The sequence below is a fragment of the Sparus aurata genome, chromosome 17 (genome assembly GCF_900880675.1).
Source record: "Sparus aurata chromosome 17, fSpaAur1.1, whole genome shotgun sequence".
In the NCBI taxonomy this organism is placed as follows: Eukaryota; Metazoa; Chordata; class Actinopteri; order Spariformes; family Sparidae; genus Sparus; species Sparus aurata.
Genome location: NC_044203.1, coordinates 16,083,484 through 16,105,845, shown reverse-complemented (window position 1 = coordinate 16,105,845; position 22,362 = coordinate 16,083,484). Strand labels below are relative to the sequence as shown.

General features: G+C 41.0%; 1 protein-coding gene across 1 annotated transcript; it reads right to left on the bottom strand.

Annotated features, from left to right (window-relative positions):
* Window positions 1-1,640: 1,640 nt before the first annotated feature.
* On the bottom strand, window positions 1,641-22,142 carry slc6a3 (solute carrier family 6 member 3). Its single transcript, XM_030392667.1, has 16 exons — window positions 21,507-22,142; window positions 20,493-20,641; window positions 19,678-19,888; window positions 18,046-18,177; window positions 15,749-15,965; window positions 12,193-12,331; window positions 11,819-11,953; window positions 10,155-10,258; window positions 8,536-8,660; window positions 7,356-7,468; window positions 7,008-7,136; window positions 6,667-6,766; window positions 4,982-5,082; window positions 3,887-4,054; window positions 3,710-3,781; window positions 1,641-3,587 (listed from the first exon to the last, which is right to left on the bottom strand). Exons 2-16 carry the CDS (start codon window positions 20,577-20,579, stop codon window positions 3,564-3,566), a joined length of 1,857 nt encoding a protein of 618 aa, XP_030248527.1. The 5' UTR covers window positions 20,580-20,641; window positions 21,507-22,142; the 3' UTR covers window positions 1,641-3,563.
* Window positions 22,143-22,362: the final 220 nt, after the last annotated feature.

Below are 22,362 nucleotides of genomic sequence, written 5' to 3'. Positions count from 1 at the left end.
ATAATAACAAATGTAAGAATCTGTTGAAGCATGCATTTTAGAACTCATTCAGTGTTAGAACGAAGAGATATGTCTTTCAGTATTAACAGTAATTGGTAAAAAAAAAAAGGTGTGTAAGTGTGCATTCGGACGAGACGCCATAGTGACGAATGGTTCAGAATTACTCAGCAGCGTCCATGCTCATGAAAAAGTGTTTGAAAATGTCAGATTTGTTTCATATTGGGAATCAAGCTTCACACAATTGCTTTTGCTGAAGGACAAAAAACAAGTGATAATTCTGTCTCGTTGGCTAAATGACTGTAACAAATATCAAGGTGGCAGTTTTGTGTTCTGTCCCTGTCTGACCTTCGATAAAAACCAGCGCATTGCTAAAGGAAAGAAGAAAAAAATGGGGCACAGAGATTTAAAAGTAATCACAAAATAAACGAAAGGAAAAAGGAAAAAGGCAGAACAGAGAGGGACATTTTCAATGTAATAATTTAATCAATTAATTATACTATTATTTGACGGTACAAAACAAAGTCATACAGTCAGAAACACCACAAGGCACAGTACAGCAGCACAGGCATACGATTCGGGACATAATTAACCCTTCAGTGTGTTACATGTACAACGAGGGGAAAGCAAGTCGTTGCTGAACCATCTGAAAGAAAATGTCTCGTCTCTGAGTGAAGGAGAGAAAGAGTTCATGAGAACTAAGTTTATCTGTAATTCTCATCAAGATCCTTAAAGGAGAACTTCGGTCGATTTAAACATGCAGCTTCATTGCTCAAGCTACCCTTGACTTGCCAGTACCGAAGATGCGAACAAATTTGGTCCAACCATTACAGAGCTCCGTGAACGGAGATGTAGCATTGAACGCTAACAGCATGGGGTCAGAACTTTACACTGTGTTTTAAGCATCTTAACATGCTCCACATCTCACACTAAAAGTTATGCAACATCAGCAGACACCTTAGCACACAGCACTGTAGCGTGTATGACTCAAACTGAATAAAAAAGTAGTTAAAACAGTGTGTTTGTGCAAGGAGCTACTTACCTGTTTGTTGACATCCGTGTCTTCCGGTAGCTAGACCAAGCTAGTCAATCCGTCGAGCGTGCACTTACTCCCTCACTGGCGGAGACGGAAACGTAATCCAGAATTTTCGTGTTTATGTTCATAATGTACATGTCCATGTTACAGCCTGTCATGAGCCATGAGCCTTACAATAGCCTGTTAAGCCTGTTAAGTGCACACTCGACGGATTGACTAGCTTGGTCTAGCTCCCGGAAGACACGAATGTCAACAAACAGGTAAGTAGCTCCTTGCCCAAACACACTATTTTAACTACTTTTTTATTCATTTTGAGTCATACACGCTACAGTGCTGTGTGCTAAGGTGTCTGCTGATGTTGTATAACTTTTGGTGTGAGATGTGGAGCATGTTAAGATGCTTAAAACACAGTGTAAAGTTCTGACCCCATGCTGTTAGCGTTCAATGCTACATCTCCGTTCACGGAGCTCTGTAATGGCTGGACCAAATTTGTTCGCGCCTTCGGTACTGGCAAGTCAAGGATAGCTGGTATGTTTAAATCGACCGAAGTTCTCCTTTAAGGCTAATATGTATCAACTTCACAGTAACAAAGCAATAATCCATATTATTTTTTTTTTTATATATATATATATATATATATATATATATATATATATATAAATATATATATATATATATATATTGTTGTTGGTCTTGTTATTCAATATCATACAGTACAATACGATACAAGCCCCTCTACATTACATTTACTTACACAGATATATAACTTAAATTACTCTGTATATTACATTACGCACTATTTGTTTGCAGTTCAATAAAAAGCAGCTTTTTTTTTTTTAAACAGTCTTGGAACACCGAACGAGATTCTGTAAACGGTAAAATTAAAGCTTTATGCTTTCTGGAAATGTGAGTCATAGCTTTCATATCACCACCTGAAACTGTGCGAACAAACACATACAAAGAATCGTCAATTAAACAAAAGAGAACTTGCGTTGGCACTGACTTATTTTGAACAGGAAAGAGACTGACCTGGTACGATGAAGTTAACAATCAAGTGGTCTATTAATTCAAGGAAAGACAATGAGAATCCCCTGGCAAAATCTGCTCATGTGAGAGAGGGATATCTAAATTTCTGAGTTTATTTTAGTCTTTGGTTGATTAAAAAGCAGTTTTGCCGATTATGTTTCTGCCAGCGACCATTATTTGGAAGTTGGCAAGCTTCGAACAACGTGTTCACTGATGTGGCTGATAGGGCTTCGGGGAAGCTGTTTAAAAACTACTGAAGTCTGATTATAGACTGGTTCAGTTTTTAGTGTGTTTGTTTCTTCTAATTTTAGAATATATTCACCCCTGTGATGGAATGACAGTGTTCAATAAACCCACACTTCAAAACACTACCTAACTGCACTAATGGTCTACTGTGAATATGACTAAAAGCGGAAACATGGTAAGAGGAAGTGACTTCTATTTTCAGACATTCACTTCTATTGATTTGTGACCGATGAGTCCTTTCGTCGATGAACAAATGAACCTTGCCTACAGGAAAAGCTCAGGTAATGCTGACTGAGACGTAGATGTAGTTTATTGAACTGGTGCTCTTTATGCTTGTTGGTGAGGCGACGGTTTCGTTCTTGTGAGTTGTTTTGATGTAAACAAAAGTAGGTGTCATTTTCTCAAAGTCTGCAGGAATTGTGTGTATTGTAACAGTCTTTAAGGAGAGCAAGTAAATACATAGGTATCATAAAGAACATATAGACATGGACTGGGATTCAGTGAAAGCTGCGGCATTCATTACATGAAGATTTTTTGGGGAAAAATCTACCGTTTTGAGGATAATTGACTGAGAAAACATACAAAAAATACAAATCATAAAGACAAAAATCATATTTTCAAAGGACATTAACTTTCCAGATGTTGTGTGTAACTAAACATCTACATAAATAACATAAATAAAATAGTGAATCATACACCTTGCCTCAAAGGAATACCATGCAATGAGTTTTACTCTTTTATTACATGTGGCTATGCACTGGACACAATGTAAAGTGGTAATAAACCATTTTCCATTACATCTGAGCATCCCACCCTGAGCATGACATCAGAGGAAAATGGCTGCTGTGTGAATATGGTCTATGTGTAGAATATTTCTCAAGTGCAACGTAAGACTGACAAGCTCACACATGATGTTCCTTTAGTAAGAGTTTTATATTTACGGAAGAAGCAGCCCGAACACAACATCACCTGTTTGACTGAATCCCACTCACCAGTGTGAACATAAAGGTGGAGATGGTCAATGCACAGCTTCAAACATCCACTGTTGACATCAGAGAACACTATAATTTCTATGGGGGTTTTTTTGTCGGCACTTTTAAACTGCTCCCACCACCGCCACCCACCACCGTGATCAGTTGAAATGGCTATTTCGTTCTTCTCCTCAGCTCCTCAGACCTTTGCTGTGCATCCATTCATCCACCCGATGTCCGTTCTCTCACTCTGTCACTCTCTCTTCCTCTCTCGCTCTCACTCTCACTCAGACAACCATCCAGTGATGCAGCTGGAGGGAGAGAATGATGGAATACGCATATAAGGTATAACACAGAATTGTTTTCATGTAAAAATAGAATTATGTTTAGTTTCAGCACAGTAAAACTAAATCATAGTGGCGTCAGCACTTACTGTGTACTGCCGGACCTCCCCATTGTCCACCAAATGATGCTCTGTTTCGGGGGTGATGGCATAAGCCAGTCTCTGTTACAGGACAGGAGCGACAAAGAATTTATTTTCATACAGTAAAATACAATAACTGATTTCCCCTCGCTCCATTTTTGCCAAGGCGTCCAATCTCTGACTTACGTCACAAAACTTTCCAGGCAGCGTGCAGAGCTTGTAGATGGCGTACAGAGGCACCATGGCCATTGAGGACATGGCTAGACACCATCCGACCATGTTAGCCCATGGAGGAAACGTGTAGGAGCCGTAGTTCGGTGGGTTAAATGTGGCGAAGCTCACACACACCATAAACTACAGGAGAAAACAATTTTAATACAGCAGACTTGAGTGTACGTCAGTACAAAAGAAATTTATTTAAAGTAATCTTAAAGCAAATTAATTACTACTGGATGTTAGCGGTGCCATTACTTTTGGTATGAACAATCACAAACAATCTGACTGACTTTAAATATCCAGAGTCTTTGTTTAAACTCTTGTCTTTGGTCGAAGCGTGGCTATTTCCACCACTGATGACTGACTCATAAACCATTCTAGCTAACTAGCTAACATTATATTGTAATTGCTGATTTGTGCAGGACAAGCCCACCTTTCAGCATTGCATTTGATGACATATGACGCCTGAAATTCAACTTACGTCCAGCACTGAAGTTGGACTGAATTCGCCAATGTTAGCCTATAGAGCACCACTAGTGGCCAGTTAACGAAGCAACGATCCATGGTTTTATATCTCCATCAGAGAAATGGCATCATGATTAAACCAGGACTGCAACAGTATTGCAAGAGAAATTACCACAGCTGAAGACGGCATGTTGGAATGCGAAATACAAAGTTTACGTAAATGCTACTGATGACGTAAGAGGGTCTTGGAGGATTGTACCATTTCATAGGGGGAGATTTCAACCCCTAACCCTAGTAATGATCTAAGGAGCAAGAGGGCACTTGACCTAGAGGGCAGCAGTAAAAATTAGAAATGACATTTGCCATATGGTACAGTAGCTTTGTGCATGTATTGACCTCAGGACTCATTTGAGGAGGACTCAGGTGGCCTGCAGAAGGAAAAGCTGAGACGAAAAAAGACTTGAAAACATCTGGGCTTGTCTTTGTGATGTTTTCTCATTGATGGATTGCTGGAAACTGTACAAGTCAATCATCTTATCTCTTTGTTTACCTGACCTTGGTTAAGGTTCCAGTGTGCAATACGTTTGTGCAGGGACTCACCAGGAGGAAGCAGGGGCTGACAAACTTCCAGCACAGCCTCCAGTACATTCCTGGTCGCTGGCCAATCATCTCCTCAATGTCGTCACTGAATCGGTCCACTCCTGAATCACATGGAAATACTTGATGTTACTTCTAAGACACAGTTATATAGCACCTATTTTATTCATGGCAGCTTTCTATTTAAGAATATTTGAATATTATGAAGGCAGTTGGTGCTTTTGTATATTGTCACTTTAATTTAGAAGGTACCTGAGCTGAAACCAATCAAGCTTAAGGTTGTCAGTAGAAATACAATCCACATTTTGATCATTTCACTAACCCAAGACACTCTGCAGAGCTCACTGTAATAACTTGCTGCTCCATTTTTACCTTAGCACGACTGTCTTTCTCTCAAAAACCTGGCTGTATCTCCTGCGTTCTTGCCTGGAAGGCATTTCTAACTGCAGAGAAACATATCCAGACTGACGACCAGGTACTCAGCACAGCCAAATGTACTTATGTAGTGGACAGCAGAATGAAAGACCACACTGACCAGGGGTCAAGGGTTCATGTCAGCAGTTATGAGGATGGGAAAAAAGGCCCACTTAAGCCTTAGGCTTGATTTATCTGACTTGCCAAGGTCAGGACCCACCAAAGTGGGGCAATATGCTGACCTCACTGCCCGGGGCCCAGTTAGTATTTAGCCCTTTATGGACAGGTTCAGTAGACTTGAGACAAGAAACTCAATATGTAAGTTCAGGTCAGCCATTTTGCCCAACCTTTAGAGATTGTTATATAATACCTTGTGCTAGCTGGTGATTCAAAATGGGGGTTAGTTTTTCTCACTCTATGAAAAGTTATTTTTTCCTGTGTTCAGCTGGTGGTTGTGATGGTGGAATACAAAGTTTAAACCAGTAAGCCTTAAGCTATACAATTAGAAAGAGAAAGATGCAAACCCAAATGGTAAACATCTCATTTAGAGAGCAGCAAGAGGTCACTGATTAGCACATCATGGGTTTGGCCCTTATTTACTCCAACAACTAAAGGATTTCCTCCATGTTGTGCTCATAGTGGGCTATGAAAGTGCACGAAAAAATCCCTCTGGAGAGATATATTTTAGAAAAAACTCTATCATCTAATGCAGAGATAAGCAAGCCTCTAAGGAGATTTGGAGAGTTGGAAGAAAAAATACCCATATAGCATTGTTAAGATTATGTCAATACTGCGCAAAATCTAGTGTCAATAGAATTTGGACATCTGGAGAGACACTGACTTCATGCCCCCGCACCACTTGCCATCCGCAGCAATCTACAACCCAGCTATTAGACAGCTGACTCCTGTCCATGACAAATGCCTGTTCCCCAGCTGCAATTTTCTTTATGTGGATGTTCACCACTGCTGAGCGAACACAGAGGTAACACTGGCAGCGGTCAAAAATCGTCTCATTTAAACCTCAGCGAGCTCTCATGTGCAGCACAGCTACAGTATCTCCTTGTGCCCTAACAATACACATACACACACACTGAAGGGGCCAAAACCACCCTGCATCCTTATGTCTAATAGAACTCTGTTGCATTGAGACACAACACACCTATACCAACAGATTTCCCATCAAACCCTTAATAAAGCATCAGCTTTGCCGACCATGAAAACACGATGAATCATCTGTTTTTTTTGTCCTCTTTTCTCCCATCCTGATGTCTCACCATAGAACCATGCGATGCCGATGGCTTCAATAAGCACTCCAAAGAGTATCGATGTTCCTGCCGCAAAGTGGTCGAGCAGGGTGAACACATACATCCCACCCTGGAGAAACATAGTGATGTATAATAAGTGTGTTATTATATTAAGTTTATCATACAGGTTACAGAAGGGACAAATAGAAATAAAACAGGCTTCTGATGATTTAGTTTGTTGCATTTACAGATAGCAGTGTCATAGTTACAATTTGTCAAAATGATCAAATGAATGTATAAAGTTGCAAAGACAGATATTAACAATCACACAAGACCAACACGCACGAAAGACTGCCCGGTATGAAGCTTACATTTGTAACACAGAAGAGGGATATGAGGAAGGTCGAAACAACGATGAAGAGTGTGAACAGCTCTCTGTGCTTGTGGAGGAATTTGAACTCGTCGATCAGCCCCGTGATCACTGACTCCATCCCGCCCATCTACAACAGGACACACAGGAGTCAGAACAAAACACAAAGTCAGAGAGAGTGAGTTGCTGAGGCACTGAAGCTCCAAAATATAAGAACTGCTACATGAGTTGTTCGTCCCATGTTTTGCTCAGGTCAGTCAGCATTATAGTCCATAAAGACACACGTCACCTGGCTGAAATAATAGGTGTCTATTTGAGGCCGTGTGGATGTGGATGGGTGTATACTCACAGCACTGTCAATGCCCAGTGTCAACAGCATGATGAAGAAGATAACCGCCCACACTGATGATCCAGGTAATGTTGCAATGGCTTCTGGGTAAATAACAAACACCAAACCGGCACCTAAGGAACAAGAATATGAGGGAGGAGAGTAGAAAGAAGCACAAACACATATAAGCATTTAGAGCATTTAAAAAATGGAAGCGGACACAAAAAAGAGTTTGTGTGACATGTTTAATTGTAATCATATTTAATGCAACCCAGTTCCACTAACTGCAGTGTTGACATTTGAATTCAGGCACTGGGTTCATGTAGGTTTTCTTCATCGATTACATCTTGGCAACTAAACATAGCTCATCTTAAATATTGTCGACTATTGGTATAATTAACGAATGCACATTGTCCTGCTTCCAGTGCAGCATCATTAAATAGTCAGCCATGTTGCCAGGACAACATGTTGGCAGTTTCTGCAGACCACTGAATCGTTCACATTTGCACGTGTCATAGACCCGTGTACCACACTGACATGTCTACAAAACATGTCATATCATGTTCACATTACATGTGAAGTTAATGACTTGACTGTCATAGCAGGTTGGGGTTCCTGGAGGGAATGGCTGTGGACTATAGCCGATAAGGCTGCCAAGCGAGCGACTGCAGTTTCTTGTATGAAAGCGGTGGAAACTTTTGACCAGGGACCACATTGTTTAACATTAGCGTGGCGACACTTGATAGTTTTAGGAGACCATGGGACAATTTTACAGCCATGTTTGTGCCGACAAAGACAGGTAATTTAAGCCATAACATGATCTTTTCTTTACCAAGTGGTTTTTAAACCTAAGCACATCTTTGTCACAACATAAAAAAGATAATTGAAGCCAAAGAAACAAAGTTGGAAGATAAAAAAAGTTCTGGCAGTTGGGTCATTAACTGCACCCATCATGGGCTAATGCCAAAATAATCCTCCTGTGAGTTACCTGACATCAACAAATATTAATATACTGCATGTCTTTCGTTCACTTATTTCCAAAGTGCAATAACAAATTCTATGGGATATGTCTTCTGGGAACTTTTTTATAATGATTGGATTTGATCCTGCCACACATAGTAAGTTCTGCCTAATTTCAAATGACTTATTTTTTTCCTCTACATGTACTCCACATTATAAACACAGACAAATAATACCTCACCGTCTCTGGCAACTTTGTCCAAGGCGACGTTGTGCTTGTGAGACATGTACCCGAGGAAGGAGAAGACCACGAAGCCAGAGAAGAAACTGGTCAAAGAATTGATGGAGCTGGTGATGATGGCGTCTCTGGATCGTTAAAATCAAATGAGATGGAGAGAAAACAAACACTTCAGAATGCAAATGTAAGAATTCAGTCAGTCATCAGCCGTCACACAGTCAATATCAACGTAATTGACAAGCTGGTAAATTAAAGAGTGTGTCAGGGCTTTTCTCTGACAGAATGCTAGTTGACCGTGCTGTTGATAGATTTTATAGATTAGTCAGGTAGTCAATGTTTTGTCGCTGTAGAAGCCATTTCAAACTTATTTGAAGAGTTTATATTTAAGTCAGCAAATTAAGGCTTTAGTTTAAATGATTAATCATAAGGATACATTTTGTTTGAATGTATTAATTTTAATATAAGTAAGTGGGTTGTTTATGTTAATTCGTAGATTTATCTATACCTGTCCGGAAGATGTTTGGTGATGGGTGGAGTCTTAGTTATCCAGGTAAGCAAGCGCAGGTGCGCAGCGCACCAGGTGGTTTTTGTTCAGGTTGAGACGAGCCAGACGCATAATGTTTTTTTGACCGTGAAATGAAGAACGTGAACCACGGGATTTTTTCTTGTGTTGATGTTAAATTATGGAATCCTCATCTGCCAAAATAAATGGGACATCAACTGCAGACCTGTGAGTAATGGAGTCATTTCATGAATGAAAGTGGACACGCGTCAGATCACCAGTCAAGCTCGTATCATTCAGGTGGCTTTTGAAACACTGGAAGAGGAATCTGCCACTACAATTATAAGTCAAAAAAACAGCGTTGGAAACTGTTGAAAACATATTGGAGTCATGCGTAATGAATGACAGCCGTGTTTGGCATCAGCTGGTCTGGATATGTGGATGAAGCGACGTGGAATAAAGGAAAATGTCTGTGTTTCATGACGATGATCAAGTTCACACAAGTGACTCTCTCAAGCGCACTTGACATCTCAATGTGTGACTCTCCGAAACGTAACTAAATATGACGGAGGACAGCGCAGGTAAGTGAAGGGTAAGTCTTTGGTTGTTGGTGTAATTTTACCTCACTTAATTGCATAAATGTAGAGAAAACTACCAATAAATAAGAGTGTGAGGGAAAAGGTTTGAAATGAGGTTTCATGTCTAAATGTACACGTGCAGCAACACAGTCCTAAGGAAAATGACATTACAATCACAATCGGTTCTTTTCAAGGTCAGACATTTGCAGCATGTTTCTGAAATATATTTGCAGAGATTTGGTGTTATGCTCAAGGAGGAATCCTCAAGGTGGACAGTGCCGTGTGTCAGTTATCAGAAACATTAAAAAAGAGATAAAAGCCTCCTGCTGGATGCTGATGATTTTCAAAGAGTGCGACATTTTTGATTGGTGTTACGGCTGTCTGCTGCACAGCATGGTGTCAAAGACATGGCGGGTTTCAAGGAGCTTCAAAGGTTATTGTAATTCACCTGTTTGTGTTGCGTGTGTGTGTTTGTAGAAGCAACTCCCCTCCTTTTGTGCGTCTCTGTGAATCCCCTCCTGCCTCTTCCTGTGTGTCTTTACCTGTAGCAGTTGTTGCTGAATTTGTTGTAGCTGGAAAATGCGATTAGCACACCAAACCCCACGCCCAGAGAGAAACAGATTTGTGTCGCTGCCTCGATCCAGACCTGGGGAGCGACAGAACAGGCACACTTGTGTGAAGCGGCAAACAAAAGGCACAGGAGAGGAAAAAAGCCATTATTAGGGATAATTGCAGGAAACTCATTCAACGGCAGTAGATGAAAGACACTAGTGAATACGGGGGGTAATTTTGCAAATTACTGCTCCATGCATCTATCTAATCTAATTCTCCAATTGCTGCCATGCATCTCTCTATCGCTCTCTTCCTTGCTTTCGCTTGCGTTCTCCATAACTGAGTCCTTTAGTCCTGCATGCTTCCTTATTGAGCTCTTAGTGCCTGCTATTATGATAAATAAGCGATTGTTAAATGATGGGATTGTGGGTTTCACAGATGAGGGAAATATTTCAAACAGGTTACACGACCAGTTTTCTGTCTCCTATTCTGCCTCGGGAAATGCCTCTCTAGAGATACTTAAAGAGTAACTCACTCAATTTTACACATTAAAGTGTGTTTACAGGTTTTGAGGAGGGCTATTGCATGTACATCATGGGTTACGTAGGCACCAGGATCTGAAAAGAAAAATATGTTGAATAAAAAGTGTTCTTTAAAAAAATATCTCGAATGAGTCCAAAAGTAATATAGGAGACCAATGCTAGAGCAGTGTACTGCCTTTTAAAACCCAGTGCCTACATTACCCACAATGCAACTCACTGGAGACACTTCATCAGATTACATGTAGCTTCTGCTGGAGACATAACAGGCTAAATATTACTCCTTTAATGTCTAAAATAGGTGGAGCTACCCTTTAACGTTGTTTACCACAACATACGTTTTTTCTGATATTGTAATTGTGACGCAAAATCAACACTAAAATATGTCAATATTGCATTTGTTCCTCCTTAGCAGTAACATCTGGTTGCTACCAAAGCCCTGACTGTAGATTGTTTAAAGGTGCACTCTGTAGTTTTGTTGAGGAAATTTTAATCCGAACAGAAAGATCTTCACTGACTGATTTTTTCATACCTATGTAAATAAACAATCTTCCTTTCATTTTCAACACATTGACCTTCAAGGACAACACAATTTGTTAAAGTTTTACTCTGTATTTTATGGACCCTGCCACCTTTCTAGCTTCAAACAGTGTTCTGCTGACCTTATTTTCCACTGAGAACAGCTTGTTTATTAAGTTATGGAAAAAACTAAATATGTTTGAGCTGTATTATTACCTCAATAATATAGCAAATATTAAAATTCTGAATTTCTTTACCACAACTATTTAGTGACCCCTTACTGAAGACTGTTTGCATCATAATAGATTTAAGTATGAATGCAGAAGCTGCTCAAGAGTTTATGAAAATCCTGCAAAATGTGCCCTCAAACTATGTCCTAACACTAGATTAGCACATTAGCATGATACAGTCAGCCAAATATGTTACAGGATACACGTTTTAGCAACCCAACTTTTTAAAGAAAATACAACTGAAACTTCAAAGCATTCTGTTCTGTCTTTCAGCCAGAGTTACGGCCCTATGCCTCCCTCTTTTCTTCTTCTGCACCCCCGCCACCCACACCTTACTCCTGTCCCCTCTCTAGTGACGACACTCACCTTGGCGTCACAGAGTCTCAGGAAGTCCACGGAGAGGTAGGCCTTAATGCCATCAATGGCTCCGGGCAGAGTGACTCCTCGGAGCAGCAGCACAGTCAAGACCACATAGGGCATCGTGGCTGTGATCCACACAACCTGAGAAGGGTCACACACGGTACATACACACGCACACACACACACGCGCATGCACGCACGCACGCACAGGTAAAAGCATACAAAGCACCCACACATTTACACGGGAAAAAAAGGCAAACACACGTAAAGTAATTCCATATCTTAAATACAGTTACCACTCACTTGTAAGATTCTTTGGCATGAGCTGCAGTTCTTTTGGTTTTCACATTAAGAAACATGGCCACGGTGTCATTTCCTACCTTGCCAGAAGTCTTGACTCCTTTCCACAGACTGAAGTAGAGCAGAACAATCACTACACCTAGACAGGATGTCAGCTGCCAACGTGGGCGGCCCAGATCATCAATACCGTTACTGTCCTGGATGTGGAGCACCCCTCGTCTGAGGAAAATAAATGTTTTGGTAAGTACCATAACCACTCCTAAGTCACCATTTTATGAGTAAGGTCTCATATAGCATATTCTCACCCACAAAGACATCACTTGGCCTGAAGGGAGCAGCTCAGGAATATTGTGAGTACTGCACCAAATACCAAAGAACTACCCGAAGACTAACTCATTACGTCACCGGATGTTGAGACCAATGCCATCAGTTGGACTGCATTTAACATTGTAAATGCCATAGCTACAGCCGATGCCCTCATTGCCTGGTGCATCTTCTTGGAACAGGGTTCATGTTTTCAGGTCACAGTTATACAAGAGATGTACACAAGACTAAAGGTAAAGTAAGTACAAGAGAAGATGCATGTTTCCTTCCGTGTGGTGATGCAATGCCGCTCTGAAAAAAAAAAAAAAAAACTTTCTACATAAAACTGCTCACAAGGTCTGTGGCAGCCCGTTCTCACTTCAAATGCAACAAATCCAGCAGGTGTAAAGATGTACCTATGTCACTTAAATTACTGTTAGTTATGAGACTGAATGTAGTTACTTTAAGTAGCTTTTGTGCCTAAACCTAAGCAAATCACAAGCATTTGACAATGCTAATAGAAGTCCAAAAGTCATAATATGTCTAAGTCAATGAGATGTTTGTCAGTAAGCTTCATTTCGAAAGTCTGACTGGACATTGCTCAGAATGTATTTCTGCTAACCACAGTGACCTTCACGTCCGATATCGCTAAAAACTATCTAGAAACAATCTGAGAGTCCTGCAGAGCTGCACTTTTCTACCTAACCTTGAATGAACTAATCCTAGATTAACTAATACTTGGGGCATTTAAGATCCCTATGGCTAAGTTTTAGCAAATGACGATGAGCACGCACACAGAATTTTTCTGCAATGTCATTATTATTCACAACATCAGGTAAGCTATACACTTGGACCTGGATCTGGATCTGGATCTTGATATTCTGCATAAAATTGGCTAAACAATTAACACCTGGCCTTGCTGGAAGCTACCTGAGGTTCATCACTGACAAGGTACATAAGACTCCAGGGAACCTGGCCAGAAGTGTTGGCACATCTGTTACAAAATTTAGCATTTTAAGAGAAGGTTTCAAGAAACATGAAAGTCTGCGAACACAGGAACACAGCAATGGCAATCAAATGTAACATATTTGAAAGTGTACTATTTCAATGCATGAAATGTGCAAGTTAAATTACATATGTCACCTGAAAGACTATATTATCTCTCAACATGGTTGACACCTCGATTTCAGAGACAGCCTAACAGATGTGTCTGAAGAAGATGTTCGACTGATGTGGTCAAATTGTCTGCAGGTGCTTCTGCTTAAATAGCACACTGCCATTTCAACGAGCATGGATGAAATGCCTCGACTGTCACAACAGAACGACCCCGCTCTCGCTGGGGAAAGGAGACACCTGGTCTTCCTCACAGGGAGGGTGGCCAAATGCGGCCAGGCTACGGATCCATTTTCGGAAAATATACCCGAAGCTCCTTTTAGAATTTTTGATAATTTCTTTAATTATTCACAATTAGGTATAATAAGATGTTACCACATCTAGAAAAAGAAAAGTCTGATCCTGAGTAATTAAAAGTGACTTCAGTTATGGTGCACTGAGCCAGCTCTGCACCGTTACATGGCTTTACTGCATTGCATCAAGCTTTTTACATTTCCTGTAGTGATGATGAGTGGCTGATACACAGTAAAGCCTGAGCTCAGCCAAAGACACAAAGTTCTTCTACTTGGACATAAAGTATGTCTGCCTTTAACTGCAGTGATTTGGAAGTGTCCATATTTACAGAAGTTTCAAAGATTTTAACACAGTTTTAACTTGAAAGCATGAACAAATAGTTAAGTCTTAACTGCTCTTGGAACAGAATATCGTGTTATAAAGCAATTTTTCTGGTAAAAGTGACATAAATGCTCATAATTATGACAGATATAATTTACAGGCGGTTAGACTTAGAGAAATAGCCATAGTGTTGTAGAATTGTCACGACAGGCTTTCTCAACATTGTTCTTCATATCACTCACTTGACTCGCTCAATCCCCTGAAATTACCTGCTAAAAATAGTCTGTTGAGACTTCATACCAAGTGTAAACCCAAAGACTGTTTTGAAGACTCACGTTTAGAATTATGGCCGATGCCATCTTGTTTTTCTTTTGGAGCCAGAAATGACCATATTTGAAAAAGAGGGTGGAGTTGAGGATGATATCCTGACAGGATCTGACTGAGAAGCCAGGGACATGCCGTGGTAGCGACATTTCCTTAACCTTGCTTTATCATCTATTTTATTCTAAATGAGGCCATACAAAATTGACATCATGCTAAATTGACAAAGACTTGAAACCAAAGCTTTAGAACATAAACTCCTTAAGAAAATGTTAACTCAGGTAATAAATCAAGTGAGAAGTAGCTTAATTTTCTCATAGGCTTAAATACCCTCAGATTTCTCTTTGAAACCAGCGCAGTCATTAGAAAGTATGTAAGGGATAATGCCCAACGAGGTGTCCATAAACAGGAGTTAATGGACGACGCGGAGGCCTAAGAATAGCAAATGAATGCTAAATTAGAGTATCCTGCCGACACGTTACTAAGTGAGGTATGTTAGCCAGGTCGGGCAGCTGCTTTTAAAGTGGGAATGCGTAATATAAGTAAGGAATAATGCCCGACGAGGAGGCAACCACTCCGCGATGTCCATTAACTCCTGTTTATGGACACCTCGAAGGGCATTATCCCGCTTATACCATGGTCACAATAACATTGCGCACGGATGACAAACAGTAAATATAATTTGACAGTATGCTAGCTAACAAGACTAGCTAGCTAACCAGTCATGTAATTGTCCCCAAATCAATAGCAAGATTTTCACGAACAAATGACCGGCCGTGTGTAACGTTACTGTGGCCGCAGCCTGAAGCAGAGAGCTGAACAGCGAACGGGATGTGAGATTATTCGCGTATCAGTAAGTTTAGAGGGGAAGTGAACTTTCTGCAGCTTGTGTGTTACAGTCGCCACCCTGTGGTGTTCAGAGGATAAGACACTGAAGGACTGACGGGCTGCACTCAGTGCTGGAAATATAATATTCAGATTTGATATGCCAGGTAGCGCATTAATTTTACATCGGTAAACAGTCAATTTGACTGGAAATACTTTGTAGGTGTCCATATATCAGGGGTTAATGGACACCCTGCAGCCAATCTGAATCGAGTATTCCCCCAGACCATGGTATAAGCAGGTTTAAAGCACTTCCACACTTGCTTCACTTTTCAGGTTGGAAAGTTCTGTCCATATTTTATACAGTCAATGCTCCAAACTGATTCTAATTCTGTTTTTTTTCAAATGTCAACCATCTACTGTTTATCAAATGAATAACAAAGGCTAGGTCCAACTTACTCAAAGTACTCCTGAGCAGGGGTGGCCTTGTAAATGTCGCCGACTGAGCTGTTGTCAGCCCAGTCTGAGCAGTTAGGACTGTTCCAGGTGTTGTTGCAGTGGACCCACGGCAGCTCGCTGGTGAACGAGGAAAAGAGGTAGAACAGCGCCCAGGAGATGATGACATTATAGTAGAAGCCAACGTAGAGGGAAATGAGGATCACTGTAAAGCCGACACCTGTTGGAGGGACACACAGGGTTAATATTTATAGATAGTGCAGACAGCGAGCAGACTGGAGACATTTAAAATGGAGACCAAAGTGGAATCTCAACACTCCTCCAGATATACAGAGTATTGCTATCCATGGCTGTCCTTAATGGCCAAAAATATGTTGAGTGCTCAAGTATTTTGTACAATTTTGAGGTACTTGCACTTCACTACACCTTACTTGCAACTTTATACTTCTGCTCCTCTCCATTACAGAGGGAGATTCAGGAATAGATAGAGAAAGTTGATCTTCAGATTAAGATTTTTCATAAATAAAATGTATGAAGTGCAAAAAATACAATTCTTTTTATATACCACAGTGATTATATACAATATAATGAATGGTACATTTAACTTACAAATTTCAATACTTCATCCACCACTGAAAATGTCAACTTAAACAAGATGACCTGTGGCTTCCATACCATTTGTGATGTCACACATTATGCTTGTGGGCCGTCCTCTTCAAATCACATGGAGCGCTGAGAAAATTGACACTTTCAGCGGCATTGAAGCTCGAACATTCAGGTGTGGGAAAACTACATTTTTGACTCGAGGGGGACTAAAACTTATAGCTAATCAAGTTGTGATCGTAAGTTTTTGGTCAGGGAAGACTCACTGTGAATAAGTAGGAAAAGTCACATCTTCAGTTCAGACTTGGCAGTGTTGTAATAAACATTCTGACAGATTCCACCAGCAGAAAGCACATCCCTCGCTCAGTGTGAGCACAAGCAGCCTGCGACGCACACCTGTGGTCTCACAGAAAGCACCACAACTTCTAAAGATCGCCTTTTCACGCCTTAATTATCAGCACATCTACCCTTTCTGTAAATCTGAAACAATGTCCACTCCGCTCAGGCTGAGTTTAATTGTAAACCTTTGCTAAGAGGCATGACCACAACTGCGCCTTATTGATTCCTTTGTAATGTGGATGTGATATTTGTCCAGGGAGTGATGCCTCTTATTAGCGCCGCATGCAGCCGCCTTATCTCTCCGTTCTCTCTCCGTGTCCCTTTCATGGCCGCCTCGCTTCGGATGCATTGATCCTGAGAGGAAACCAGCTTGTTGATCAGAATAATTACTGTCAATATGGGCATGTGTATGTGTGTGTTTGAATAATTACAGTTATCCCCCCGCTGAGAGCCAGAGAGAGAGAGAGTGAAGCGTGTGATTAGAACGTCAACCTACTCAGTGTGGTCCCTGACAGACGGCGCATGTTCCCGCACAGACACACATGACAGAGCACATACACACTGCGGGGCCACCTTCAGACCAGCGATGACATGATGTGACAAAAGACAGCGGTGCGGCATCATAGTGTGAAGCAACAGATGGTTTGCTGGTAATAATGGTATTTGAGGTTGTGTATCTGTTGCATCTCAAGACAGTGAGGTGTTACATCTTTACGTGATGCTGTAACTTATCTTTAAATTATCAAAAGACAATTACAAATTGGTATCAGAGCAGAACACACAGCGCAAAGACAAAAGTATGCGTACAAAGTTGAACCGAGCAAAGTGTGTTATTATATTCCCAACCGGCGACTTTGCTCGGAAATTGGTCTTAATGTTTGTGTCTCCATTAGTGCATGTTTGGATAGCATTCTCCTAAACTGCGCTTTTGCTTATCGATGTGTTGAAAAGTACCCCCAGCCAGTGGTCCCCGCCACTGTTTGACAGAAGGATTCGGACAATCAGGACAAGAGTCTAAAAGCCCAATTTTCATTTGCTTTCCATCTGAGTGCCGGCAGAACGTGAGGGAGGATAAACAATGCCTGTCGCTGCTCGACGCAGAGACGAGCAGACAAAAGAGACTGGCATGTGGACGGACAGGCATGTGGGCAGACAAGCAGACAGAAAGACACGTGGACGTTGGAGGGAGAGACGGACAGGCACGTAGGCAGACAGACACGGAGAGATCGGTTATACATGTGCAAGCAGGTCCTGTGAGAACATGCAGATGTCAGGAGTAGTTTGCATGTGTGCATCCCCTGGTGTGGGCATGTGTCTGTCTGTCCGTCTGTCTGCACACATACATTGTGACTTCCTACCTTTAAAGATGGGACAGATCTTCCAGACCCCTGCTGCCCCTTCTCTGTTGTACTGTCCCAGAGCCAGCTCCATGTAAAAGAGAGGCATGCCTGCTATCACCATGAAGAACAGGTATGGAACGAGGAACGCACCTGCACAGATGGAGACACGTAAACTTCACATACACATACATTTCAGGAGATGTCTTTACAATATCAGTTGTAAAAAGGTACCATTTTGGAATTGGACAGCAGATAACCCTGATCCAAAGTATTCAATTCAAAACCAGAAATGTTTTTTTTATTTTTGAAAAGGTAAAACAAATGGGTGACAGAGTAAAGAGCAACATTCATATACACTGGTTTCATTCTTTTACTTGACACCAAACAATGACATTTAAAGATGCTTATGCTAATTATCGTATTTGTGCAATAATCTTAGTTAGTTTTGGTCCATATCTTGACGTCTTTCCATGACGATGAACCTGATTCGTGATCGCGGTGGTCGCCTTTTTAACTAAAAAGGTATGCTGCGTTCAAGTCGGGTTGTTTATAATGCACCACTGATTCCACATATTTCTTTACCTTGACGAGCTCACTTATGGCCTTAAGGGTTTTCATGCAGCATACGGACGGTATTCCAGTCAGGCTGTCTTTGTATTAGTCTGTTATTACAAACATGTTCAGACTGATGGACTTATGGACATTTTTCATTGTATTACTAGTCCATATCAAACAGAAAGGTTTCCATGACACTTTCTATGCAGGTCCATTAAATGTGAGATATGACAGCCTATGTAAGGTGTATGATAATCTACCACAAATGATTGGATTACCTAAAAAAGATAACGATTAAAAGTAGTTGGTGGCTCATGGGTTAATGAACCACAACATCCTTTTTTTCCTGGCAGGGATTTCTTTGTCGCATGTCATTCCCCATCTCCCTCTCTCCTCTGATTTTTTCTGTCACCTCTCCTCTGTTAGCTACGACAGAAAATACCCTAAAGTATAACTTAAAAGATAAAATGATTTTGCCCAGTCACCTTAAGTGAAACTAAGTAATATTTTCCCTGAACACAGTTACGACAATATGCAGGATTTGGGGACACAGTCAGCCTCGACCACGGCCACAGTATCATTTACAGCTCTTAAACGTAATGAGAGCTCTATGTTAAACAGCCGTAATTAGTGGCAGTGATTGTCAGAGCTAATCTATTCGGAGCAGCTGTGGTGCTTTTTCCCCTATTTTTGATCTCTTTAAAGGGTTGAAAAAAAATCCCAAACAACAACATGCGATCACAAGGAGCTGACACGCACACACAATATCAACCACATACGTACACACGCATCTATATCTACACGTGTGCAGGTTTATATAGTGTATAGCCCACATTGCTGGAAATATAAAAAATGCAAGTGTGTGTGAATAAATTCTCTTAATTTCCCCTTTTTTCTCCCCTTTTTCCCATATTTTACTTATTTCTCTCTTTTCACCACCATGCAAAAGCACTCTACCATCAACCCCCCAATTCCTCCCTTTCACTGCTCCCCTTAGAGAGCAAGATGATTGTATTCTTTCATCCTACCTCCCTTCGTTATTCCCTTACCGCCTTCTCTATCTGCCCTCTGGTAGGGGATCCTTCGGGCACTTACCTCCCCCGTTCTTATAGCAGAGGTAGGGGAATCTCCAGACGTTGGCGAGGTCGACGGCGAACCCGATAACGGACAGGAGGAAGTCGATTTTCTTCCCCCAGGTCTCCCTCTCCTCCTCCCCGCTGGGGTGGGTCTGGGTGGGGGCTGGAGCCACTAAGGTGGTGGAGGTGAACTGAACCCCATTCTGCTCCTTCACCAGGATGAGCTCCACCTAAACAGAAATCGCAGAGTTAAAAACAAGCTGCAAAAGATGCCTAAAACATACAACAGGCTGAACTACGACTGTATATTAGTCTCCTGAAGGTCAGCAATGACATTTTGTCATGTTAACTTCATTTACCGTATATCTTCTCTGTACAATCTTGCAGGTACAGTAGTTGGATGCGCAGAAAGGCACGACATGTACTGTATATGTGATTTAATGATTGATCCAAGTCTCATCATTACATTATTATTCCCTCACTTCCCACACATGACAGGCAGTGACAATCAACTTCACTTCATCGATGCTTCGTGTACCAGCCAAGGCTTTATATTTCAACCCTATGAGTAATAAAGAAAAATGTAAATGGTTGAAAAAAAACTCAATTTTAGCTTCCAGAAAAACCTTGTCACTGTTGTAGCTGTTTTTTTTTTGTTTTTTTTTCCCCACCCAACTCTTTTCAGGTCTGCATGAATTGAGTCAGACAGAACGAGTGAGAAAGAAATGCACTTAATTAAGACGCCTGCACCATGCAGTGATTCAATTAGGTTTTCTTAATCAGACCGAACGGCGCGCCATTAATCCACCACAATGGTGTCAGATATGTACTGACCTCTTTAGGGCCCATGGTGTTGGAGGTGGGTTTTTCTGGCGCCACAACTGAGGACATCAGGACGACGGGGGCTGTCTCCGTTAGCATGGAGGGTCGCACAGCCTTTTGGAGCGAAATGCCGGGGGTCGTCTGGGAAGAAGCTGAATAGTCTTGAGAGCAGAGTGAGGAAAAAAAATGCAAGATTAAACCTTTTTTTTATTTTCTGATATGGAAACTGGGTTAATGTTGCAAACATAACGAGAAAAACTGAAGATTTCAATATGAAAATGTTGGTAGACTGGTTGGGACAGAAATACATAAATAGTATGGGTAATTAAATATGATAATTTCAAGCTTTAGAGTTTTAACATGGAATACGGAGGTAGCAAGAGGAGAGTGGAGAAAAGCAACGTGGTAACTGGGTCCAGGCCGAGGGCAACAAGAGGGCGTGGGGACATCACAGCGTGCTCGTTTCATTTCACACTTGTTGATCGCCATTTTGCCCACACATTTGGCTCAGTGTCTACTAACCCCATCTCACCACAACATGTTGCACAGCAGATCTAGTGGATAAGAACTTTTCACTATAACGATCAAAATTAGAGGAAAAAAAAGGATCAGTATAAGGTCCAGTTCATTTTTTAAATATGAGATTTTTTTTTTTTTGCATTCCTAGAAAATGTGAGTTTTTTTTAATGAGAGCACTTGTCTTCATTTTTTTTTAAACTGAGTCTAAATATGTCAAACTGAATATCTGTCTGCTCTTGCAAGGATCACGTAAACATTTTCAACAAACTGTAACAACCCATGGTCTCAGGCTATCAGATCGTCATTCAAACCTTTATTACTCCACCAAATTAAAGCAAGAAGTTGTCAAATTCAGTAATTTTTTTCTGTAAATTTTCGATCACCATAAGTCAACAGATTGAACCAAAGGTTACAGCCATATGCTATGCTGGTACAAATACATTTGTTTATTCAAAGATGTACCCCGTTACAAAGGTAGAAACATTTTCTTGGAAATAAAACGCTCACCTTTGGAAAGAAAAAAAATGGACGGGCAAAAACTCTTCCAGCTGTCAGTTTAGACGATATAATTCCAGTTGTGCTGATGTTCTTCGGCGTGCTGCAAACTGACGCTGACCATACTGACGCAGAACGTCCTTGATAAGTTGAACTCGGATTTAAGCAAAAAAAAACAAAAAAAAACAACAAATGTTTAGAGCAACGGGAAAAAGATTAGGCAAAGACTGAGAAAGATGACAGGACCTTGCAAACCTATGGAGTTGTGGAAAGCCCTCCCACTGTCTTCGGCTCCAGTGACAGACGCACAGAGCCCAGAGTACCCTGTGGTCTGGTATGGAGATCTGTCTGCGATACCACTCTTGTATGAGAAACAATCAACAACACCCCCCCTCCATCCCTCTACTACCCCACACACACACACACACACACACACATCCCCGTCACTCTCCTCCCTCCTCAGCCAAGCTTCATCTGTTCCTCCTCCTCTCTCTCCCATCATCGCACATCTTCTCACCTGATTTAAGCATTCTCCATGACGACTTTTTCTTTCTATATGACTGCAAATGTGTACACGCGGGGCAGAAGCCTGATACAAGTCGATGTGTTAGAGCCTTCGGTTTTGTCAATTCTGCAATTCTGTCAATTTCTTTTCTTGTCCCCCCCCCTAAAATTCTAATCATATTGAAACTATAATCCCAAACCATAAAAACATTTCATCGATGAAAATGTGTCTCAAAGTGAGGACCAATCAGTCGAGTGTCCAGTGACATTTGTTTTTTTGTTTTGTTTTGTTTTTCCAGAGATAAACATATATATTTAATTCAATTAATACAATACATGTGACAAAATGTTAGTTATCTCATTG

Excerpts from the sequence above, each read along its gene's own strand:
- slc6a3 (XM_030392667.1), bottom strand. The coding sequence starts at position 20,579 with ATGCTAACGGAGACAGCCCCCGTCGTCCTGATGTCCTCAGTTGTGGCG. Across the intron at positions 8,661-10,154 it reads TTCAGCAACAACTGCTACAG|AGACGCCATCATCACCAGCT; the intron begins GTAAAGACACAC and ends TTAACGATCCAG. Across the intron at positions 7,469-8,535 it reads GGACAAAGTTGCCAGAGACG|GTGCCGGTTTGGTGTTTGTT; the intron begins GTGAGGTATTAT and ends CTTGTTCCTTAG.